Source organism: Antechinus flavipes, chromosome 4 (assembly GCF_016432865.1).
Source record: "Antechinus flavipes isolate AdamAnt ecotype Samford, QLD, Australia chromosome 4, AdamAnt_v2, whole genome shotgun sequence".
In the NCBI taxonomy this organism is placed as follows: Eukaryota; Metazoa; Chordata; class Mammalia; order Dasyuromorphia; family Dasyuridae; genus Antechinus; species Antechinus flavipes.
The window spans coordinates 55,063,869-55,089,568 of NC_067401.1; the positions used below are offsets into that span (position 1 = coordinate 55,063,869).

General features: G+C 39.6%; 2 protein-coding genes across 8 annotated transcripts in view; both read left to right on the plus strand.

Annotated features, from left to right (window-relative positions):
* The first annotated feature begins 1,648 nt into the window (after positions 1 to 1,648).
* On the plus strand, positions 1,649 to 19,174 carry PSMA5 (proteasome 20S subunit alpha 5). Of its 2 annotated transcripts, none has more exons than XM_051993147.1 (9): positions 1,649 to 1,830; positions 4,712 to 4,778; positions 6,947 to 7,073; positions 8,829 to 8,896; positions 9,785 to 9,892; positions 10,002 to 10,060; positions 11,607 to 11,709; positions 13,355 to 13,441; positions 18,919 to 19,174. In XM_051993147.1, the coding sequence occupies exons 3-9, from the start codon at positions 7,025 to 7,027 to the stop codon at positions 18,994 to 18,996; spliced, it is 552 nt and encodes a 183-aa protein (XP_051849107.1). In that variant the 5' UTR covers positions 1,649 to 1,830; positions 4,712 to 4,778; positions 6,947 to 7,024; the 3' UTR covers positions 18,997 to 19,174. The 2 variants fall into 2 exon arrangements, with proteins under 2 accessions (XP_051849107.1, XP_051849106.1); XM_051993146.1 differs by lacking the exon at positions 1,649 to 1,830 and adding an exon at positions 2,154 to 2,286.
* Positions 19,175 to 23,653: 4,479 nt separating this feature from the next.
* Positions 23,654 to 25,700, plus strand: part of SORT1 (sortilin 1) — a 72,737-nt gene continuing 70,690 nt past the window's right edge. For 3 of the 6 annotated variants that reach the window (XM_051993151.1, XM_051993152.1, XM_051993153.1), the window contains exon 1: positions 23,656 to 24,020. In XM_051993151.1, coding sequence (XP_051849111.1) covers positions 23,703 to 24,020 — 318 coding nt within the window. In that variant the 5' untranslated portion in view covers positions 23,656 to 23,702. Of the gene's footprint in view, positions 24,021 to 25,700 lie in introns of all 6 variants that reach the window. The other 3 variants (XM_051993148.1, XM_051993150.1, XM_051993149.1) reach the window with 2 other exon arrangements.

Sequence of the window (25,700 nt, forward strand, 5' to 3'; positions counted from 1 at the left end):
ATGGATTTAGTAGTTTAGAGACTGTTGGTAACCCTGAAGAAGTTGAATATTACTTGAATGTTATGGTTAGAGAATAGATTGCAAGCTATTAAGAAGTGAATGGGAGGTGAGTCATTGGAGGCAAAGAGTATAGACAACCTTCCACAAGTTTGGTTGTGAAAATTGGAAAAATAGGATAATCGTTTGAGGGAATGTCAGAGTAAAGTGAAGTAAAATGAAGAGTAAAGTTTTTAAAGGTAGGGAAGATCTGGGTGTATTTGTTAGCACCAGGGAAGGATCCAGTAGATAAAGGAATGATTGAAGTTGGGGGGGAGGGACAAAGAAAGGCAATTATTGAAGCTACTGAAGGAAATTTGATCAAGAAGACCTGTGGGCATTAGAAAAATCCAGTTCTTAACCAAAGACTTGAGTAAAGAAGGGGAGAATTGGGATGGGATGGGCTACAATAGACAACTCCAAATGGATGATTTCTATCTTCTCAGTAAAATATGAGGCAAAATTCCCTAAGATATAAGGGAAAGGGTGGCTTAGAAGGTCTGAATGGAGAGAAATTTTGGAATAATATCTCAAAGGCTCAATAGAGCTAATCATGAAAGAATAAAAAGATGTTACACATGACTGTGGGGCTTATCAAGATTAGATCACATGAATTTATAGTGACATGATGGGTTACTGGTTTTTTCCCAGGAGGGTTCAGAAACACATGAATAGTACCAGAGGAGATGGATGCTGGGGGTAACCAAAATTAGGACTTTGGCAAGGCTTGATTACTGATAAAACAAGAGATTCAGGGGTAAATGATGGCATGTGATCAGATTGGTCTGCCATAGCACCAAGATTATAGAGAGAAGGGAGATTAGAACAGGAGTGATAGACTGACTAGGAGAGCAAGAATGGCTGGCAGGACTGGAGGTCATTGTGAGAATAGATTTAGGAGGGTTGAATATGACAGTGGTAGATTAAAATAAGGGTCACAGAAATTACTTATAATAATTATTATTAACCAGGCTGCTGGAGTATAGGACTCTGAGAAGGGATATCCACACAAGACATTGGTGCAATGGTCTAAACCTCATCTATTACATTTTTAAAAACTTCATATCCGGTAATTTAAATTTTTTACAGTATTCTTAGAGGGTTGTGATGCTATTTTTCTCTTTTTTTTCAGATGGGGTAAATGGAACAAGAAGCACTTATTAAGTACATAGCTATATTGGTATCTTTAAAATGTGCTTATATGTTATATATGTGTGTGCGCACACATATACATACGTATACATATATATGAAATAAAGTATCTTTATAATGTACTCATAGCACCTAACTGCAATCTGAAATCAGGGAAAGAAATTGAGGAAGCCAGATTGTCAGAATTGGTTTTATCTTAGTATAGTGGGAAAAAGATCAGGATTTACTGATCCACTACTTGGATTTGGGTTTAAGCTCTGCTACGTATTGGGGCGGGGAAACCTTGACCAAACTACTTCTTGTCCCTATCTCAGTTTCCCCATCTGTAAAATGAGCCACGACAGCACAAGCTTTGTTTGGGCTCAGGCACCCACGGGGCCCCAGCGCATGCGCCATGAGTCAGGCTGGGAGTAACGGGACTCGCCAGACTTTAGCTGCAGAGCCGGGCGTCCGAGTCCGTAACGGCCCACAGCCAGCCCGGTGCCCTTTATCGTCGTTCCTCACTGAGCCTCGTAGCCGGGAGGACCAAGGAGCCGCGGCTCGGGGAGCCTATTCCGGGGTTCGCCGTCCAGGCCTCGTTCTATATTCCAGGGCCTGAGGAGGTGCTCCCGGAGCAGCAGAAAGAAGTCGGGTCCTTCCCAGGTAAGGGAGCGGCAGAAAAACCATGGGGCCAGCAGGTGCGTGGCACTTCGCTTCTTTCTAAGACGAGGATGATGATCCATCTTGGGCTTCTCTACAGGACAGGAATCCTTCACATTCTTCCCAGGCCGGGGTGCCCCTAGCAACCATCCGCTTTTCCAAGCGGAAAAACGGTGCTTGACCCGCCCCTCGCCTGCGCGCCCTAAGCCAATCGGAGCCATGCCGGGAAGACTTGGACCCAATCTCCTCGGGAAGAACCATGTTCAGCCAATGAGAGGCCGGAATCAGAGGGCGGGATGTAGGGGTCGCAGGCGCCTGCGCTGTTTGGGCCCAGGGCGCTCCGTAGGGGATTTTTCTGTACGTCCGGGGCCGGTGGAGGCACGTTGGGCCTGAAGAGTGTCTCTGTGGCCGCTGATTCCTGCTCCTCACCATGTTCCTCACCCGGTCCGAGTATGACAGGTTCGTGCGGGCGGAGGAGTCCCAGGGGGCAGACGGGTGGAGAGAGAAACCCGCAGAAAGGCAGGCCACGAGCCTTAGCCTCGGTTCTGCCTTGTCATGAGGCTCTCCCGGAGCCGGCTCGGCGCGGGCTCGGAGACTTACAGGCCGCCGACCTCGGACTCGGGGCTCGGTCCGTACTTCATGCTTTCGGTCTCTGCTGAGTCATCGTAAGCGGGGCGGAAGCGAAAAGACCCGACTTGGGCTCTGGCAAGGGGGCAGAGGGCCCGAACTTTAGCCTGTGCTCCGGAGGAGGGCAACAGGAAGTCCTCTCGAGCGCTCCCGGCCCAGCGGGTCGAGCTGTGGAAGTCGAAGTGAAAATGAATGAGAACTCCGTGGAGTGCGGTGGGACCCCCAAATTCCCCCTTCTGTGGCGTTTTTCTTTTCTCTTAGGGCTAAATGAGCCCCTCGAGCTGCACAAGTGCACTGTGGGATTTGTAGTCTTTGCAAGTTCCAAGCACAGTCTCTTAGCCGATTGCTTTAATCGGAGAAGCAGGAGTTTATTTACATGGTTTTTATTTTACTGGTGATTCCCTTTGCAGTCTCTATGAGTGGATATCATTTTTAAAAGCCACTTTTATTTTCTATAGGAAAAGTTAGGCCAGATTATAGATATTAAGTATTACAGCTTCACAACCCGCATATTTAGAATTTCATTTGCTGGGCCTCAGGAGGACGCCAGAAATGTAACATTTATGCCACGGACGTTTTTTCTTTCAGTTTCTGATTTTATCAGTTTCGTTTTGGCATCCCAAGTGTCCATTCCTGCTTTTGAAGCTTTTTGACTGTAGAGTTGGACATTTTCCTTCTACAAGTCTGAACGATAATAAAGTTGAGAACCAAGTTTGATATAAAATATATTTCCTGTCCCTCAGTCCCATTAAAGGAGGGTAATTTTCCTTCCCCTTCCAATTCAATGAAAGATATGTGTAAATATATAAATCTGAAATTTCACCTTTAAGTCCAAGCTTACATCTTTTTTCCCCAGGGCATTGAGAATGACTGTCTCTGTGTTACAACATAAGAGAGTTAGATGAGCGTATTTTAGAAAGTCGTCATCTGCACTGACCTTTATTAAATTCCTATTTGCAAATCATAGAATCTTTTGTTTTACTACTTTACATTGAGGAGAATGCAATGGTAAAATAATCTAAATATAAGAGTAGTAAGAACAAGGTGCCCCTACAATTCAAAGGGAAAGAAACCATTTGGCTGAGAGAAAGTTTTGTTTAAAAATGTAGCATTTGATTTAGGCTTTTAAGGATGTACGTGATTTGGCTAGATGGAAATGGGAAAGGCTTTATTTAGGGAACAAGATAGTAAGAATATAGGTTAGATTAAGAGAGTAATGTTTGATAAAGGTTAATAAGGTATTTTTGAGGTCCACTCATGGAATGCTTTCAAAACAGAGTTAAGTTCAGATTTTGTTTGGTAAGCAATGGAGAACCACTGAAAGTTTTTGAGCAGGAGAATGACATGATGACAGTTGTGCTTTAGGACAATTAATCTCTGATGTGATGGATTGGGATAGAAAGAGACTGAAATCAGGAAGATGATTTAGAAGATTGTCAGTATACAGGTGAAATGGAAATAAAAAGTAAGGACCTAAACTGGGATATTGGATGTAGAAATCTACTGTGGTAGACGGATTAGAACTGAATACATTTAGGAAGCATTTTTGTGTAGCATGGTAAAATAGGGCACTGTTAGAGTCAGGAATGCTGATTTTTAGCTTGACTGTCTATTTCTCTAACTCCTTCAAGTACTTCATCTGTAAAATGGGGAGAAAAGTACATGTACTTTACTTCCATGGGGCTGTGTGAGAAAAGCACTTTGTAATTTGAACTTTTACAAGAATACTAGATTTAGAATTAGAAGATCTAGATTTAAATCTGAATTATGCTATTTACTATCTCTGTGACCCTTTAGGTAAGTTATCATTTCTCTGGACTTCAGTGAAGGGGATTATTCAGGTCTTTTCTAGAGACATATAATCTAAAACAGATAACATGATTGAGGCAAATAGGTAAAAAGAATAACTAAAAAGCAACAATACATATCTATAAGGAGTAATTACAGCTTAGGAGGGCAAGAATAAAGTCATAATCTTGGGATACTGCCTAGAAAGACATGAGGCATAGAACAACCCAAAGAATTCTTTTTCCAGTTAAGGCTAAGCAGTGGAAATCATTGATTCAGTCTGGAAAGAGTCTTCTCTGCTCATAGGTCCCATTCTTTTGAGAGTGTTATTTAACATGTAGTGAATTTGCTGTCTAGTAATATGGAAAAGAAAGTAATACCACCCTGATTGTGCAAGTGGTATAAAAAACTCAGCTTCATTGTTTGGTGACATTTATTGATTTATTTAATGACTTATTTTTCACTACAGGGGTGTGAATACTTTTTCTCCTGAGGGAAGATTATTCCAGGTGGAATATGCCATTGAAGCCATCAAGGTATGATAACAATCAACCTATTCAAAACATCTCTTGGTAATTATATTGCAAAATACTTTGAAATTGTTCTTTGCCCAAGATCTTTTCAAAAGTTCAGCTTCATGACTCAGTCCCCTTATTTGGAAGGAAGAGCATTTGGGATTTGCTGGAGAATCATAACAGCAGCAAATCTTTATATAAATCTTTATGTCTGTTTGCCGCAATACTTTCTCAGAATTTAGTGTCCTTTATAAGTGCTTTGGGCAACAATTTGTGGAAAAAAAATTTGTAACCATTTCAACTCTTTGTTTTTTAGATCAGATGGGAGTAACTTCATAATTACATTAACATGTTCTTTGTAATATTTTGATATGGGACCAGGATAGATACAAGATATTAATATTTTTGGCATTGTTCTATTAGTTTGATACCTGGAGATTAGTCATTAGGGTGAGGAAAAATACAGTTTTCCCTAGAGAGAAATAATGAATGAAGAAGAGAGAAATATCAGAATGAAGATAAGAATGTTCTTGAACTTGGACAGGATATTTTGTACAAAGCAAGTATTTTGTATCTATTTTTGGAGCTACCTAAGAATTGTGACATTTGTTGAAAAGAAAAACTAGTGAAGGAATGCTATTTAGATTTTTGGTATTTGGAAAACAAAAAGCCAGTCCTATACATTGATTTTGAGAGAAGAAATTCAGTAGCCAATACTTGTGAGGATTTATAATCCCAGCACTGTGCTGTTACACGCTTTCAGTGGGGTGGGGGAAATAAAAGGAACATAAGATACCTATAACCTTAAAACTTATTTGGGATAATTAATATACATTATACAGGGAAAGGAGATGGGGAGGGAGGGTGTTAGTATTCGTTAAGCATCTACTATCTGCCAGACAGGTTGCTAAGCTACTTGGATACTAAACTTATGATGAAGATTTTTAAGTGCACTTAGATTTGAGAAGGGGGATAGTAAAGTCAGGAAAGCCTTAATTAAGAAGGTTGGACTTGAACTGGCCTTTGAAGTATGAGCACGATTTGGATAAAGCAGTAGAATTTCCCCAGAAGGGAAGCAATTTTTTGGGAAATCATTGGTATGTTCAAGACACTGAGGAAATGGCTTAGATTGGAGTTGAGCTTTTGTATTGGGAAAGAGGGAAAGTTTGGGCATGATACCAGAGGGAATTGAGAGTCATTGTTGATGTTTCAGGTAGGAAAGAATATAAAGAAAACAGTATTTTAGGATGAGTAGAACATCAATATGCAAGATTGATTGAAATGAAGAAAAACTGGAAGGGAAATAGGCTATTACAGCAATCTATTCAAGAGGTGGCAAGGATCTGGACTAGTAGTGGCAGTTAGAATGGGAAGAAGAAGAAATCTGAAAATTTAGAAGAAAAAATTCATGTCCTTCAAGTTACTATGTTTTGTTGTTTTTATCAGGTTTAAAAATCCAGTTTTAAGCAAAAAGAATTGTGTTGCTATGCGCACAAACCTGGTTAATAGTATTGGATCAGAATAGCAATAGCAGAGGGCAAAAGACTGTCTTAGGGAAACAGTGCAGAGTTTGTCTGAGCTTTCTCATTTGGGCTGTTTAAAACCTGTTTCTAAATCTAGGGCTGGAATCTTCCAGTTTATTTTTTAACTTAGAATTTCCCCTTAATTATTAGCCTTAAAGTTGATCGCTTTTTTAATTTTCTACATCTTAGACATATTAAAATAACTATTAATAGTAGCTAATAATAACATACCCCTTCAGAGTTTACAAAGAGCTTTCATGTATCACTTGTTGGATTCTTACAACAGCCCTGTAAAAGAAATGGTTTTGGTATTCTTCCCATTTTAGAGATGAAACTAACTCAGTATAAATTTAGTAGTATTCTTTTCATTTTACACATCTACTTGATTTACAAAGGTCGTTTCTTGCCCAAGACCTGGGATCTTGTACATGGCAGGGCCAGAACTCAGACCTCTGATTCTGAAGTTCTCTTTTCGTGAGACTCTATAGCAAGTATGACTCACGCCAATATAGACCTTTCCTGGGAGCTCTGGTTCCTCTTGATGAAGAAGTGTACTTGGTTGAAGTGTCAGTCTTAGCAAACCCTGTATGTTGCTTTATGCCAGCAGGTATATTACCCTGTTTTCCTGTTTATTGCGGTCTATAATGAGAGTTTCTCTGTCCTTAGCTTGGCTCCACAGCTATTGGGATCCAGACGTCAGAGGGCGTGTGCCTCGCTGTGGAGAAGAGAATTACCTCCCCACTCATGGAGCCCAGCAGCATTGAGAAAATTGTAGAGATCGATGCTCATATAGGTAAGTGGGAAGGATCCGTCCTGTGAGATCCGGCCAGGCATAGTCTTCCAAGATGCTCCAAGGCAAATTCGTGAAATGGGAGTTCATCAGGGTAGACCCTAGAAGTATGGAAACTCTCCTCTCAGAAGGTACTGGCTTGTGATAGCTGGTTTTCCAGGCATCAGGCCAATGGGGCATAACTGCAGGAGCAGGAAGCAGCAGCTGCAGCACTCATTTGTATTTAACTTACTCCCCAAAGTGCCCTTCCCCCACAAATTTAGACTTGGCAGACCAAAGAGTTGTTGAAATGTGTAAAGGATTGGTCATGGGCCAGCTCCCTACGGTGGCTGTGTCTTCATTGGTGCATAATGTTAGCCCTGGAAGGGGGCCACCTGCTCTAAATGGAGATGATCAGATATAGCAGGCCACGGTTGTCCCCTAGGAAAAATGAGGGCTCTAACAACAGATCTTCTAAGTGACAAAGGTTAAAAGGAGTATGAGTAGAACAGGTCCTTCCACTGAATGTGGCTTTCCTCCCTTTTCTGGTGGTTTCTCTTATTTTACCTTGTCCCTGTTACTACAGCCTTTTTTCTGTAGCTGTTGGCATCCATGTGGCATTGCGGGGTGAACAGTTGTACTTATTTATAGCATGGCATTTGAATTCATTATCCAAAGGCAATTTTGTGATGACCTCTCTATTTCTTGGACTAATGTCTCTCAGGTAAAATAGTTTGGTTGCCTTGCCTGGGTGGTTTTCAGACCACAGAATTGGATTTTCACTTGAAAAAGCTCCTCTTAAGAGCTTGATATTAAGTGGTATTTATAGAGAGGAAAACTGAGTCCCCAAGAGGATAGGACCATTCAAGGTCATTCCAGCTCTGAGCTAAAAATTGTGTGCCCTTTTTATGTGGTTACCTATTCTATGGAGGTAGCTAGTGGTCACCCTTGCCTGTGGTCTCCTTTTAGAGCCTCGGCTCATCATTTGGGAACTGTTCACTTCTAATATAAACCCCTGGTCTGAATTTGGGACTGAGAAGTGTATAGGGCCTTTGCGGTAGCTATGGGCAGGATTGTTTGACATTGGTGTTGGGAGAGAAATGGTAATTAACTCCTCGTAAGTAAGTGTATTGATATCCTCAGAGTAAAAGAGCTGAAGAAATTGCTCAGGAGTGTTGTTGTATATGGGAACTCTTTCCTGTTGTATTTGGTCAGTGCTCTGGCATAGTGGCATAGTGGATAGGTGTTCTGCTGCACTTGAGAGTCAGGAAGACTTGGGTCTAAATCTAGCCACTGACGTGTAATAGGGGTATGACTATAGGCAAGTCATTTTAATTTTTCTGAGCCTCAGTTTTCTTATTTGTAAATTAAGGCTAAATAGTAATTAGAGGGATGTTGGAAGACTTGAATGAAATGTCTGCAAAGCTTTTTGCAAGTCCTTAAAGCAGTTGAGCCACTTAGTAATCCTTTAAGGTAGATAATATAAATATTATCTATTTATTTTCAGTGTGTTATATAAATATCAACTTGACAGCTGGGCTTCCAGTTCTATTTCTGCTATAGGTTTTTCCCCCCATTTTTTGAAACATGATTTCACTTGTATATAAAGTGGATCACTTATTCCCTCTGTTGGGTAGTACATCCTGAGGGTCATTGAACAGCTGCCATTGTTCCACTCCAGAAATTACAACATTTCATTAGTAAGTGAGATGTTATGAAGCATCCAAGAGGGAAACTGGAGAGATTTACCAGTGGGTCACTGTTGCTTCTGCATTGCAGGTTGTGCCATGAGTGGGTTAATTGCTGATGCAAAGACTTTGATTGATAAAGCCAGAGTGGAAACACAGGTAATGAATGCTTCTAGACATCTCTTCTCTTTAGCATATAGTCAACATACTTTCCCTAATGGTGACATAACCACCCCAGACTGCATTGTACTTGTTTGTGTCAGTGTCAAATACTGAATGGGAATTTTGGGGGGCTGAACCCACAGTTTTCACTTGCCTGAGGCTCAGAGCCTAGTTAGTCAAACCTCCTAGATGAAAGGATGCCCATTTTTTTGTTACAAATAACCCTTTGCTTATGGTGAATAATGATTTGTGTTGAGTGTCTGATCCAGAAATACTGATTTTAATGGGATCTTTTTGGTTGTGCTTTTACTCTTAGTGCCTGCTTGAATCAAATGAAATAATTATGTAAAATGCTTTATAGATCTTAAAGTGATATAGGTCAGTTGCCATTATTATTGTTGTTGTTATCTGAAGGAAAGGCTAGTAAGAAAAAAAGTCATGAACTCAAAAATTCTTTGAACTTATTTATAAGGTCGCTTCCAGTACCTTTGTAATTAAAGGTAAATTTTGATTTTAATACAAAAAAAAGGGTTATATGAGGACCTTGTGGGAAGTGCTTGCATTTATTCTCTAAAAAGATGCATGTTTAGTTTTCTGAGATTAGCCCTTTGTATATAGATTGGGGTTAACCATCACTTATTGTTTAGAGCCTTGAGACAGCTTCTTAAACTGTACTAAGGTTTTTGGGACATTTTTGTATTGAAGGGTTATTTCCAGAATAATTTTCTTCATTTTCACTAAGTCCCAAAAACTTGAGGTCATATATGTTGAGCTTTCTATTCCTGGTTCCATCAGCCAAAGGTACTTAAGCCTTCTGTTTACAACTGTAGCTGTACAGCAGTATGGTTAAAACAAAAGTTGTGTTATATTTTGCCATTCCCTTAGAACCACTGGTTCACCTACAATGAGACAATGACAGTGGAGAGCGTGACCCAGGCTGTTTCCAACCTGGCTTTGCAGTTTGGAGAAGAGGATGCAGATCCTGGTGCTATGGTAAGTATATTGTTAGTGTTGAGTTTTCTTAATTCCTTATGTGACTTAGGACTCTGTTAACAATCAACAATTTCTTACTTCTGTCATACCTCCTGCTTTCTCTTTCTAGTCTCGTCCATTTGGAGTGGCATTGTTATTTGGAGGAGTTGATGAAAAAGGACCACAGCTGTAAGTAGGTTTTTTTGTTTTTTGTTTTCCGCCTTTTAAGGGATTCTTTTTGTTTGGCAAAATAGCAGTAGCTTTCAGTCACTAGGAGAAGATATTCTTTAAGCCTCTATAGAAATTGTTCTATAATTGTTGGTAGAGGTCTTCTCAGAACAGAAGAAACTGTTTTTGCTTTTTACCATGTCTTTCTTCTCAGGACTTAAAATTAGTTATAAGAAAAATCTCACTCTATTAAGAAGTCAGTGAGAAAGTTAGGAATTAATTAAATTATTGTCCAGGAAGAAAGTCTGTGCAGTGGGGTCATTTTAAACTTAGGAAAACATCTATAGATTTTTTTTTCTTTCATTAGTTAATAACCTCTGTGGCCCTCAGAAGGGTTTGGCCTGGTTTATATCTCCCTTTCTCTGTCTCCCCCCATTCCTTTTTACACACACACACACACACACACCTCAGAATATATATATATACACACACACACACACATACACACACACATTAAAAAGAGAGAGAATTGAGAAGGCTTTTGTGCAGCTCACTTACTGGGACAAATTCTGTTTGAAAAATAGGTTATATTTCAATTTGGTTGTAGTTTTGTGTTTCTAGACATAATGATGCAGTGCTTAGAGAGCCAAATTCTTGCTCTCAAAAAAGAGAGTTTTGTGTCCAGTGGGTTTCACATGTATTCTTTGGAATATTTGCACAGTATGATGCTTAGGCAATTGGCTCTCCCTCAGAAGGTAACCAAAGCTCCTTGCAGGAAGGTTTTCACAAGAGAACTAGAAACCAGGACTAGTTGGAGGCAAATCCCACCTCCACTTCATACTATAATTCCAATCAAGTCATATCCCCTCTCAGTGCTTAAAAGTCACCATACCCTACATAAGAATCTTATAGGCCATATTGATTTAGAAAACCACATATTAGTATTATCTATGTTTTATTATATTTTTAGTCTGGTTTTATACTTGGGAGTGTAATAGGCTGCATATTTCACTCCTCAGTTCCAAACAACTCCATAAGACTATTCTAAGTGGCAGAGAAGGTACTAAACTGAATTGGTAGAGACTTTCCTCTACAGATGAAATCAGAGGTATATTCCCTCCCGCTTTTTCTTTATTTCTTGAAGATACAAACTTCAGAATTTTTTTTTTTTTAATGACTGCATTTGCAGTGGTTCTGTGACTGCAATGATTCTATGACTTTAGGGTAAGTCATTTCATATGGCCCCGTATTTTCATGTGAAAAATAAGAGTATTGGACTAGACCATCTCTAAGATCCTTTTTCTTAATCCTATGATTAGATATTTCCTGAGCATCCTCAAATGTTATACATAAATGAAGATTTCTTTCTTCTAAATCCCAGCTGCTGTCTGTTTTCTTAAGCACCCTAACTAGCTTTGTTCTCTTAACTGTATCTGTGTCCAACTGTGTTTCCCTTTATTACTTGACTGGGTACTTAAGAAATTGTGCTTGAATCTCATAGACTTGTGTGATATCAAATGCTTATTCAGATGATATATTTTAATTCTCATCTTTTTACAACTGGTAGGTTTCATATGGACCCTTCAGGAACCTTTGTACAGTGTGATGCTCGAGCAATTGGCTCTGCTTCAGAAGGTGCCCAGAGCTCCTTACAGGAAGTTTATCACAAGGTATTCAGATTCAGTCAAAGTGTTTTGTGTGTAGGCTGTGGCTGCTTCTTAAAACAGTTGGTTATTCAACTGAAACACTCAAGAGTTATAGGATTATTTGAGATTTCTCAGTCTCAAAGCTAAAAAAACTAACTAAATTAAAAGCCTTAAACAACAAGAAAGAAACACTTTTAATGTCCATGCTTCTTTTTTTCTCCTCTTTAATAGTCAAAAGGGTAAGGGCAGTGGTCATCTCACATAATCCCCAATAATATCCCTGAATTACTTGAGTGTCAAGTAGACTTTATTTTATGGTTGGACAAATTTAGGTTTCAGAGATAGATCACAGCAAAGTAGAGAATACACTTTGTGTTCTGGTTATGAGCCTCCTTCTTTGACCTAATAGACATAGCCTATTGAAATTCACCAAGAGTACATAACTTTTTTTTTTGATTGCAGTATTAAATTATTGTTCCAATTACATGTAAAGATCATTTCCAACATTCGTTTTTGTAAGATCTTGAGTTCCAAATATTTTTCTCCCTTTTCTTGTTTCTCCCCTCCCCAAGACATCAGGGAATCTGATATAGGTTTTTACATGTACAGATATTTTAAACATATTTCCATATTAGTCATATGAAAGAAAAATCAGAACAAAAGGGGAAAACCACAAGAAAAAAAAGCAAACCCCCCCAAAAAAGTGAAAATAATATGCTTCAATCCACATTCATTGCCCATAGTTCTCTCTCTAAATGCAGATGGCATTTTCTAATTCAAGTCTATTGGAATTATTTTGGGCTCCTGTACATAATTTTCTTTTTAAAGTAAACTTAAGTAACTAAAGAAAAAAAGTACTTTTCTAAAAATATCTCTCCAAGATAAAGAACCATAGAAGAATTATCCATAATTCTTTTGTCTTAGATCAAAGCCCCATTTTGTGAATCTCTATATATTCAAATATACTTTAATACAATTCTCCAATCATCCTCTCAAGGTTTAGAATTTGAGTGGATAGTTGATTTTTGTTGTTGCTTTTCTTAAAGATAGAATGAACTTTTAAAACAAATATTCCTCTTGATTCATTAGAGGTTGTTTTTTTTTTTTTTTTTATCATTTTCACTTCCAAATTTCTATCCCTTGTCCATAATAGAATCCTTTTTTGTGAAAAGACATAAAAGCTATACAAAATGGGCTAACATTTATGTTCCTCTAATAATCTCCCCCAAGAGGAGAGGGAGATGTTTTTCTATCCTCCAGTATCAGGACCGCATTGGTCTAAATTTCTTTATCTTTTAGTGTTGTTTGCCTTTAAACTAAAGTGGTGGCTCTGTTCTTTTAGCCTTACATGTATCAGTTCAAATAAACGTTACTAAGCACCTATGAATTCCATATATTTTGTCATTTATATGATACACTTTTATCCTATTACATTCAAAAACCACTATTTGTCCATTTTCCCACTGATGAGTACCCACTTTCTGTTTTTTTTATCATGGTGTTGTTGCCATGCTATGTTTATATACATAGGATCTTTCGTACACATGCAACTTCCACAGCAGGTAGGCCAATTCACAGTTTAGGACAACCTTTTTAAAGGGAGGGTGATTTGCTTTCTATGTATTACTTTATCCAAACTCTTCTTCTTCCTTCCCCTTTTTTCCTCCAGGCTATGACCCTGAAAGAAGCAATCAAGTCATCACTCATAATTCTCAAGCAGGTGATGGAAGAAAAGCTGAATGCAACTAACATAGAGGTACCTTGAGGGTGCATTTCTTTTTCTTCCTGTATTATATCTCTATAGGCCCATATTAAGGACTTGAGGAATATTGTAGGCAGACCCTGCTTTTTACCTCTACATTCTACTCATTTAACATGTGTAATTTAACAAAGCTTCAAATATGGGAATGATGAACTCCTGATCAGGAATGGATTATATCTACTAAAGGCTTATAAGAATGTATTTGTTTAAAGTCTTTCAATCAAAGAGTGTTTAAGTTGAAGGAGAGGGGAGGCGTCCAGCCACAAGGAGCTCCTACATCCCTGACAAGCTAGATAGAAAATAGTTACAGTGTATGAAGAATGACCCCATCTTCGCAGATAAGATCCAAGAAAAGAGCCAAGCACAAACCATGTGTAACAAATAAAGGTACCTTGTGATATAATGCAAGGAGGTAAATTTGACTTCCGGGGCACAGGATGTAATGGGAAAAGTCCCATGACTGAAATCTGACTCTTGAACAGTGTACTTTATTTAAAAAACAAAACAAAACAAAACAGTACAGGTTAAATCAGGAGGGTCAATGTGGGTGAGGAAGACAATCATTTATCAGATGCCTGCTGTATGCCAGGCTTGGAGGAATCAATAGGAAACATTCAGGTGAAGACCAACAACCAAAAAAGAAAGAATATTGTCATTGGCATCTCCTTCAGACCATTTGGAAAAAAAAAAAAGAAACAGATGAGGAATTCTGGGAATAGATCATGAACCCAACCCCCAAATGTGTTCTAGCAGCAAGGGGGTCTGAGGTGATTCACATGTCTGTACAAATCCTGTCACTGTTCAAAACATCCTCCTTAGTAAAGTACATGGCTTAGATGGGTACTGGCCCTGGAATCTGGAGGATCCATGTTCAAATCTGGCCTCAGATATGGACTAACTCTTAGCCTGAGCAGTTCTTTTAATCCTGTTTACCTGTTTCCTTATGTATAAAATGAGTTAGAGAAAGAAATGGCAAAACACTCTAGTATCCTTGCCAAGCAAACTCCAAATGGGCTCACAGAGTCGGATACAACTAAAATGGTTCAATAATAACAAAAGAAAATCTTGCCTTCCAGAGACTAGAGGAGCTAATAACACTGGCAGTTTCTCTTCTGGTTCTGATTCTCACCAAATGCTTCAGGAAAGATCACAGGATCATAAAATGGCCTCAGAAGGCTAAAAAGTTGTCAGGAATGAATAGTGACGTAGAGAGGAGGAGCAATGAGGGAAGTTATCTGAGAGAGAAAGACAGAATTTATTGACCATCTGAAAGTTTATTTAAAAATACCTGTATAAAAAGTAGAAGCAAAGACAGTAACAAAGAAGAAATGCAAAAACAAAGCGTTGACCTGTGATATTAAGAATGCCAAAGCTCGGAATAAACTGATACTGATGAGAAAGATTAGTGTGAAAAATGTTGGGTTTTGGATTTTTAGCTCCATTGAGGGCAAAGAGTTTCAAAGAAGGGATGGGACCGCTTTGGGCACATACAGAACAGTAGCATGAAGAGAAGGCAAGAGAAACTTCATCTCTTTTCATATTGATTGCCTCTTAAAGGAAAGTGATTTTTGGACTAAAAAGATAATAAAAATGATTAGTAGCACGTTGATAACTAAGATAAGTAGAGAGATATAGCATATCTAGTTTCCTTGAATCAGATTACCAGGCCCAGATGAACTACATCCCAAGATACTGAAAGAACTGGCAGACGTGATTGCTCAGTCAGTCAGTCATCTTTAGAAGACTGTGGATAAGATGGGAGAAAAATAAATGTTCCTGTTTTCAAAAAAGGAAAGAGAATGAAGTCCACCAATGGTAAGCTGGTGAGCTTGAGAGTGTCTTATTAGAGGGGTATAAGTAGTGACGTAAAATCCATACAGTGTCATCAAGCACAGATCATTCTAGGTAACAGCCTGGTAGGTTAGGGGAACACTGTATATAGCTAGATTTTAGCAAAGGTTCTTGATACATTTTTACATTGTATTTGTAGGAAAAATGAATGTTTGTAGCCAAAGAAAGATCATTAATTATTTAATATTAGTTTGAAAGGAGGGCTCTAGTGGATGGCCACACTCAAAATAGTTATTAATGTTTCAGTATCAACAAGACAAGAACTCTCTAGGGTTTTCTGCCTTTTTTTTTTTTTTTTTTTTTTTTTTTTTTTTTTTTTTTTTAGAAAAAATTTTTTATCAGTGACTTAGATAAAGTATAGATTGGAGGCTTATCAAATTTATAGATAACAAAAATAAACATAATGGGGAGAGGGTAACTAATATACAGGATAATCTTTGTCCTTCATTCTAGAAAAGGACCATGGCATCAGGGAAGTGATATCATGGATAATAGTCAATATCCAAAAGAATTTTGGTAGGCTAAAATATTGGGCTGACCCTTATAAGACAGAATTCATCAGGGATAAATATAAGGCCTTGCCCTTGGATACCAAAAAAATCTTTTCCACTAATGTCAGATGGAAGCAGCATAAGAAAAGTATCTGGGGCTTTTGGCGGCTTGCAAACTTGAAACATCATTTGTGATAATCCCAGTGCCCCTTGTCCTTGTCATACATGGCCTGGAGTTTGTGTTTGATTCTGGGCATCCCAGTTTAAGAAAGATATTGATAAACTAGAGGAGGACACCGAGAATGGTGAAGAGCTTTAAGTTCATGACATGGACATTGTTTGAAAGAAGTAGGCATTTTTAGTCATTTTGGAGAAAAGGAAGACAAGATGTGGTTAAGGGTGGAAGAGTGATTAAGCCCATTCTGTCAGTCTTCACCAGGTCATACCTGGAGCAGCAGGTGTGTTATGGAGGGGACTGCCAATCAGGTCTAGTAGGTGGTAGTGGGGACTCTTACAATTCTAAAAGTCTGATTTCTGTGAGTATTGAGCAAAGAGAGAGATTTGAAAGTACTTTGAAAAAAGTTTATTATTCAACACAAATGTGACAATGCAACATTTGTTGCATTCATGTCTGTTTATAATCAATGTTACATTTTTAGCACACAAAAGTAAAGAATAACTGTTTTTACCAATTCATATTCAATTTAACAAACATAAGCATTGACATGAGCAGAACATAGTGCTCAGCTCTGGAGAAGGTACAAAGGATAGATAAGACACGATCCCTGCCCTTGTGGAGCTTACAGTCAAATATGGGGAGGTGATGTGTAGAGTAGTAAGCATATCACAGTACCAGAGTAGATATTTGATTTCATTTAGGTATGCACTCCCTCCAACAATGCAGAATGCAATCCATCTATGAGTGCCCACTCTTTGCAAGTCTTGTCTATGTGGCTATTCCTGAATAACTATAATATGATAGGAAATAAAAGATGATGATGATACCAGTAATAGTATATTTGTGGTCCAAGGGAATGGTTTGCCTAAAGGATGATATCTTTGCCAGGAATATTATTTGCAATTTTATGATATTTTTGACAGCCTTTATTTTGCAGGCCGACTTTGTAACTTAGCTTTCTCTGGTGCTTTCCTGTCTCATCCACTTACCAGTTCCTCTTCCTATCTATTTAGTACAATAATTTCCAGGTCATCTTAAGTGGACTATTATTAAAAGTTTCTGGTGGATTTGATTATCTCTCTTTCCCCAGCCTTCCTCTTTTCTTTTCTACTGGTCCTATGTGATATCATTCATTGAGACAGGAAAGATAAAGTGGGGAAAACACAATGAAGTTTTAGGGAGAGTAATAAATAGTATTTTGTAATTATTTGAGAAGAGAATTCACAGCTTATGTGGAATTTTTATATTATATACAATTTATATACAAATATTTTGCAATTGAGAGGGGCAGGATGTGACATCATAGACAAAGAGCTGGCCTTGAAACCAGGAAAACTTAGGAGCCAGTTCCACTGATGAAACACACTATGGCCCTGAACAAGTCGCCTAACTCATAATGCTCTAGGCCAATAGTTTTCAAACTTCCACTCATAAAAATTATTGAGAATGCCCCAAATAGCTTTTGTTATATAGCTTATATCTATTTCTGTCTACTATATTCAAATTTAAATATCTTAGATTATTATGACAATTATGAAAGTTGTTTTGATCTCTGGTTCTCCCCTTGAAAGAATGTAGGGAATCTTCAGAAGTCTTCATACCCTTTGAGAACCACTGCCATAAGCAAATTTCTAAGACTCTTAAATTGCAGAGAAGTGGCTGACCTGCATGAGTAGAAGGAAATTCTTACCTGGGGAGTTCCCTGTAATGATGAAGTGCTAAGTGAAAGTCCCATCCCTTATTCCTGTTTTTTAGACATATTGGTGCTTTTCTTATATCCAGGCACTAGTTGTGGCCTTTGAGACTGTAGTGGAGACTGGGATGAGAGTGAGGGGAACACTTCTTTTCTTAATTTAATACAAAGCAAAATCTTCAACTCTCCATGATATTCAATTCCAGCTTTCTCAAAACTTTCAGTACAGATGAAATAGAGACAGATCCAGTGAGAATATAGTTGGAGCATAGATTTGGAGTTGGAAGATAATCAATCCCAACTTTATCATTTTTCAGGACAGGAACCAAATACCTAGAGTAGTGAAGTGACTATTCCACAGTCATAAAGGTAGCAAGTCACAGTTCAGGCCAGTCACCTGAATGCCTTTGGTTCCTCATTGTAACAATTATAAAACTTACTAAGTAGCTGGATTGCTCACTTTTCAAATAATACAGGGACATATTTATAGAGAAGCCATTTAATTTAAAATTTTAAAAGTTGTGTACTATGATTTAAATGGAATGACTTTAAAAACCAAATGTAGTAGCAGGTTGGACTACTTTCAGCTAAACATTGAGATGATGCTAATGCATGTGTCCCTAGCTATCAAAGTGTAAATTAATGATTTTGAAACTAAGGAAGAAATGCTGAAAACTCTATAGTCTTAGCTAGAAGAATATCCTGCCTTCCTCACTTTATATCTTGATGGTCAGAAGGGTCAGAATTGTTCATTATCACTGATTTCCTGTTTCATTGGTCAAATATCTTTTTATTATTTGTGTGTTTTTTTTAATATGTAAATGTTAACACTAGTGAAATTGCCACATGGTTTTCATAATCTTCAATAGAAGTTCTGTATGCAAATATGTGAACATTCTTAAACCTACCAACCATTCCTTCATGCTGCTAGCTTTTGGGTATTTTTCTTATTGTGGGTCCAAGACTCTCCTTGTACAATCTCCTAGTCAGCCAGCAAGTGGTAAATCCATTTTAAAGGAAGAGATTTGGTCAACAAAAGTTTTATTTTAGAGACCTAGAGCTATTTTAGTGACCTGCAGAGCTCTGGTCCGCCTGGAAAAGTTATCCTTAGGACAGCAGATCCTTTAGCCCCTAATGAACAGCTGCACTCCCAGTGGGCACCCCCTCCCCCATCAAACAGGACATGCCCTGCGTTTTGCCCTGTGCCCGGCAGGATGACTAGCCCAGCTCTCTAAGCCCTGCCTTTTTTCTCTTCTAGCTGGCCACTGTGGAGCCCGGCCTGAAATTCCATATGTTCACAAAGGAGGAACTCGAGGAGGTTATCAAGGATATCTGAAGGAAGAAGGACTGCAGAGTTTGGCCATGGCTCTCTTTAACTTTCAACTTTCCTGATTGCAATTTTTATTTCCGCTCTCTACTCCTGGGAAGACTTTCCCATGGTAGTTGATGTGTGTGTGTTTTTTACAATTTATGTACATAAAGGAAGACTGAAATAAAGAGAAACTGAAAACTAATTTGTTGTACTGTCGTGTGTGTGTGTGTGTGCGTGTGTGTGTGTGTGTGTGTGTGTGTGTAAGTATGAGGTGCTTATATTGGGAGGCAAAAGAAAAGATGACCTATGCTGTGCTTTCCTTAAGGTAGGGTGCTCTCTCAAGTCTCTTGAGTCTTCTGGCACTTAGAATAACTTTGGAGGCTCATCCATGGAGCCCTTGGAGTTTGTGAGTGAATTCCAGCTAGTGAAACTCCCCCCTGTGGCCTAGAAGGTTCAGTGCCACAGAACATCCTTGTCAATCCAACAACTTCTATTTAATGGATCTTAGAAAGATGATAGCACTGATCTCCCGGTCACTTCTCCTCCATACCCCCAATTAATCTAAATAATCATGAAGGAGAATGATAAGCCATGTACTACTTTAAGGCTTGTTTTCCCAAGTGACCAACAACACAAGATGGCTCTAGTGAAAGAGTATAATCTGGTCAACTTTCTGTGAAATACTAATTAACTCCTGATAAAATTCATGATTCCAATCTTGTTAGCATTAGAATTTAATCAAATTATGAAGAATAGAACTAGGTCATTCTTCAAATCTTAACTATCCATAGAGCAAAGCCAGGTATATCCAAAAGTTACTGGGAGGGACCTTTGCATTTAGTATAAAATAGGGTGAAAAGAAAAATTAACCTGAATAATTGTGGATAAAGAAGAGTTGATTTTGTAATTCACTTCCAGGAACCTCAGAATTATTTCCTTGGCTCTGAAATCTGTATTGATATTTAAAGAAGAAAACATCAATGAAAAATGTTAGACCAGTTCTAATTTTTGGAAGTAGGAGTATGGTATATTGAATTAAAGAGTTGGTCCTGCCTCTAACATATACTGGTTTTGTGACTTTGTCACAAAAACTTGTGACACTTGTCACTTGAATTCAGTGTCCTAAGCTACTCTTAAGACTAAAATAATTAAACGTTTGTTGCTCTGCATTGACAGTCAAAGTTTTCTCACTGAGGAATAGTGTACACTGATGAAATCATACCCATGAGGGAAAGAATCAGTGAATAAACTTTGGTTCTGACTGTTGGAAGAAACTAAATCTGAATCTAATTTTTAGCATAAAATTAGAATAGGTTACAGAAAGGCCCTTGGAGATAATTCAGTTTAGGAAAAGTGGGGAAAGTAGGAAAATGGGGCCTATGGAGATTCATTTGCCCAACTTCATACAATTAATGAAAATCAAATTGTTACATACAGGGACAATTTTTATTATATTTGGAAACCAAAGGATTTAAAGTAATTTGGAATTGAATTCTAAAGAGATACTTTAATATACTGTCAAATTTACCTTCTGGATTAATTTCATGTTCATCTTCATTTCTAGGTAAATGATAAAAGCTGGAACTTTAAATTATCTTTACATTCTTTTCCCTCTTTGGTTGGGAATTTATGGCTTACAGTTCAATAATTAATTATGCAAATGTTTATTGAATGATGTTCTGTCAAAGAACCCAAAGTTTCTAGCTTTAAGCTCTACAAGGGCAGGAATCCTGTTCTTTTAACTAGGGCCTACTTAGGTAAATATATTTGATGAATGAATCCATCCCAGTTATAGTTGTGTGATAACACAGATGAATGAAAACCAGGATAGAAATTATCATTCATCTCACTCTGAGGAGAGATGAGAAATTTTTAGAGTGTCTGATCTTGTGCTTTAATTTGGGAAGAAAAATAGCTAGGAGTAACACTTAGCCCATAGCTCTAAACAATATGTAGCTCATGTTTTATGAGTTCCCTTTGAATACCTGATGCTTCATTTTTAGTAAGAGTACAACCATTAAAACCAAAATGAACTTTGTATCTTAAATAATTACATGGTTTTGAATAGGCAAACTTGGATGTATTGTCAATTTCAGATTTAAGATTTTCTCTTAGGTAGATTTTGGAACTATTAAGGTGACAGTTATTTAATTTCCATTAGCTTTCAGTATTTTAAGGTTGTTATCCACATCCATTCATTCACCTGGCAAAATTTTCTTGGATAAAATATAAAAGTTTAAATAGAAAATATTTGTATATCTTTTGACTGGGCAAATGAAATGGAATTTAGAGTAAACTAGATAAAATCAATTAATTCCAGCTTTTGTATTGAATAAATTTAATACATTGACAAAATTGAATATATTGAATAAAAAACAGAACAAATAAAAAAAGGAAAATGTAATATAGAAATATTTACAAATTATTACAAAAATATAGTAATGTAAGGCATTGTGGAAAAAGATAAGATGATACTCTTGCCCTTGAATTTAAACTATAGCTGAAGGGATAAGTCACATACTATTATTGTTACAAAGCTTCATATATTGAATCATATATGTAAAACTGGCAAGGATTCCAGAGGTTTTCTAGTTGAACCTTTTGTTTATAATTTATAATTATATTTATTTTAATGTTTATAATAAATATAATTATAAATTATAACTGAGGAGAGTAAGTGACTTGGTCAAAGTTAAAGCATCCGCAGGGGCAGGATTTAAAACGTTTCCGTAGCCTGTTTATCCTTAAACCCTCTCTTCCTCTCTCCTTCCCTCTCTTTTCCTTCCTTTTTTTCCCTTTCTTTCCTTCTCTTCTCTTCTATTTCTCTTTCCATTGTACCAGTCTTTCTGGTAAATGCGAAATAAAGATAATTGTAAGATAGTTGAATTTTTAAAAGCAAATACTTAGGACTAAATTTGTGCAGAACAAACGAGTTCCCGACTAAAATAATCTTTAATCAAAGGTAAGCATGTACTTTGGTGATCTTTCCAGGAGGTGGCGCTGTCTTTTCCCCCAAGTCAGACAATAGCCCATTCATCCCTGAGTGTCACCCAAACAAAGAAATAATCCTTTATACCCTCCATTAATCACATGGCTACTACTAGCACTGTCTTGTGATCTGTTTTATAGTTGGTACAGATTAAAAGTGGTAGATGGGGGAACAAGAAATAGTCAATCATACCGGTGTTGTGGAAAGGGACAAAGTGTTCTGTTTTTCAGGGAGTCTCTTGTCAACAGGCATTATCTTTTTGTGCCTTAGCAACTGGAGACTTTGATTCAATTTTCTTCAGTTATCGGCTTGAAAGTATATCTTCACATTAATGTTCCATTCTGTTATTTTGGGAAATTCCTGTGCACAATGTTTGCTTTCTGATTAAATTACTGCCAAAGAATCTTGATGTAAACATCAAGATAACGCATTATGTGTTTTCTAATTTGTTCATATTTTTTCTCATTTAGATTTACTGCTAAATCTGGGGGGGGGGGAAGGGGAGGCGGAGAATCACCTTTCGCCCACAAATTAGCTTTTCCTGGATGAAAGTTTCTATAATTGCTATGCTTTTGCACGTTTTCCATCATGGTGCACGTTTCTTCTTGGGGTTCTTTACACCGTGAAAGAAGGGAGGCACGCAAAAACTTTCTCACAGTAAGGGCGGAGTCGGTATACAGAATGCCCGAGAACTGGTTCTACCTGAGGTGCATCTCTGAGCATCTTGCTCAAGTGGGCAATTCCTGAGTTGAGGGAAGCAGTGCGGCTTTTTTGGTTGTTGTTCTGCAGTGTCCTAGAAATCAAACGTGGACACTGAACTACAGAATGGATGGCGCGTCCTGTTTGTAAGCGTGTGTGAGCTTGAAGTTATTCACGCAGAAGTGAAAAATGCAGGCGATCCCCTTTCCACAGTTGTACCCCGAAGCACCTTCCTACTTCAGTAGGGCCAGAGTTTGGGCTTCCTCCCGCCTCCCTGCAGGGAAGGAAAGCCACCATGGAGTCTCGAGGCTTGCTCTGCTGTCGGGGATGTTCTGATCGCTATCTAGCTGGGCAGGTAGGCTCAGGCCTACGCGGCGCCCCTCTACCCCTTAGGCAGCCCGGGCTGCAGCCCAGCAGCAACCCTGGGCTGGGGTTCAAGTGTGCGGGAGTGGAACCCGAGGCACAAGTCATGAGCCCGCCGCCCCCTCCAGCCCATAGCGGGCTACTCGATTCCCCTGGGAGGGTTTTGTTGGTTGATTTAACAGCCTTCTACATTCGCCAGACTTTGCCTCGAATGGAAGTTTGGGATAATCCGGGAAAGTCGGGGGCTTGGCTTTCAGATTTGAGGGGGCGAGGGGAGGGGGAAGGGCCACTACGGCAAAGTGGCGGAACGAGGACAGCAGCCTCCCCGGGGTCTCCCCCAGCACTAACTCGAGGAGCTTAGCCACGAAGACGCGGGGCAGGGGGAACGATGACCTCAGCCCCTTTCGACCAATCAAAAAAGCCACTGGAAAAGCCTCTCCTCTTGGCCAATCGGTTCCGTGCCTGGGCGTCCGAATCGAAGACGCCCGAAGCTGGAGGCGACGCCGGCCAATAGGGAGTGGCACCGGCGAGACGGACTTGCAGGCTAACCTAAGGGGCCGGAGAGGCCCGGCAGGCAGCAGCCAATGAGGACGAGGATCAGTGGAGGGGGTGTGGCGGACCGCCGAAGAGGGGAGCGGGCGTTTGAGGTTGCAGGTGTCGGCATCGGCGTCTGACAGCGATGGAGCCGCCCCGGGGAGCTGCTGCAGCCGCCGTCGGTGGTCTCTCGCTTTGGCTCCGTGGTCTCGGCCTCCTCCTGCTGTTGCCCGCGGTCCCGGCCGGCCCCGGTTGGGACCTGCTGGACGCTCCGCAGCCGCTGGCGGCCGGGACTCGGACTACACTGCTGGCCGGCCAGCCGGGCCCCTCGCTGGGGAGCCCTCTGTGGGAAGCCGAGGTCAGGCCCGGCGGCGGCCGGCAGCGGCGGAGCCTGAGCGGGGAGGACGAGGGCTGCAGCCCGCTACAGGGCTTCGAGGCCAATCTGGTCAACAACACGCACCAGGTGAGGCCACCCCCCAGCCCGGACCCCTGGCCTTCTCTTCTACCGCCCCTGCGACGCCTCCCACCGGCTGAGGCGGAGGTGGGCTGGGACGCTTGACGTGTCAGCTTGGGGCCCTCCCTGCCGCTCCCCGGGTTGGGAAGCCCCGGGCCTTTAAACTCCCTCTTCTATTCCCCCTCCACCCCCACCCCCACCGCTCTCCCGTCCCCCAATCCCAAGATTTCGGGGGAGGGAGCATCAGATTCTGGAGACTTTCTTCTTTCTTCCTCCTGCCCCAGCACCCCCAGACGTGCTGTCGGGCCTCCCACGATGGTACCCACCCCTTGCTGCGGTGCACCGCCGAACCTCGAACTGGGCATTACCGGGGTGGGGGCAAGGGGGTACGAGCAGTTTCTGGTTTCGTTGGTTTTGTATTTCGCCATTGGGGTGTTATCTTGTGTCTTTATTTTCTCATGTGACCTTTTGGTAATTTGTGCGGGATGGGGAGCATAGTTTTTCTCTCCTTCTGTTGCCCCCTCCCGTCCCTCTCCATCCTCCGAGAAACTGAAGCCTTAGAGTAAGGCACTTCAGCACCTTTCCCCAGTTAGCAACCAGTATCAACCTCCCACTCCCTCACCTCCCCCAAATTGAGCGTTTAATAGTTACTCTTTAAGTACTGGATCCTAGGGGGAAAGAGCTGCAGGGAAACAGAACTGTTTTGTTAGTTTGCTGGTATTATTTTTGTGTTAGTTCTTCTGAGTGCCTTTATTTGGGCATTCAGAAGTTGAAGAGTAAGTCTTTTGAACTTATTTTAAAACAAAAACAAAAATCAGAGGAACAAAGTTACTTAGAAGAGAAAGGATGGGGTCTTAACTCTGTTCCATGATATCTGATCTCCCAAAATACTAGGAGCTTTGACCAAAATGTCCAGAGCCGGGTTGAAAATCTTTGATATAATTTTGCAAATAAGATACATTCAAAACAGCCATTCCTCCTACACTGGGCCAGTTACTGTATTCAGGAGGCAAGGATTATACAATTTTGATCAACTCCATTTATGTAGAGTTTTATAATTTACAAAGCCATTTTCCTCACAACTCCGCTAAGTGAGTGGTTACAGATAAGAAAACTCGGCTGAGAACTTGACTAGTCACACACTAGGGGCAGAAGAACTCACCTCCAGGTCCTCTGGTTCCAAGATCTGTGTATTTGCTACCATGCCATGCTATCCCTCCATAGGAATAAGCTACAGATCAGTTTCTCTTTGGTAATCCAATCATTATCTGGCCCTTGCCTACTTTTGTTTAATTCTATACAACATAGACATCCTTAGCCTGTGTTGTTAAAAAAAAAAATTAATGAAGTCTTATTTTTATTTATTTTCTTGTCTGTCTTTGGTATATTTTATTATCTTATTCCCTGATATCATTTTCACTCATCTTGGAGAAAAACTCATGTTCACTACTACTTTCTTTCTTCTATCTATATCCATCTTGCATATATCCAGATCCCCAAATCAGAATCCAGAATATACTCTCTCAATGTGGTGCTAGTTATCTAACCATTTACATACCATTTGGCTCACTATTTTCCTGTGTAATAGGTAGGTGAAGAGGAAACTGAAGGTCAGAGAGGTTAAGGGATTTGTCTCACTCTAATAAGGGTCAGAAGCAGAACTCAGTTATAATAACCATGCTTTTCCAT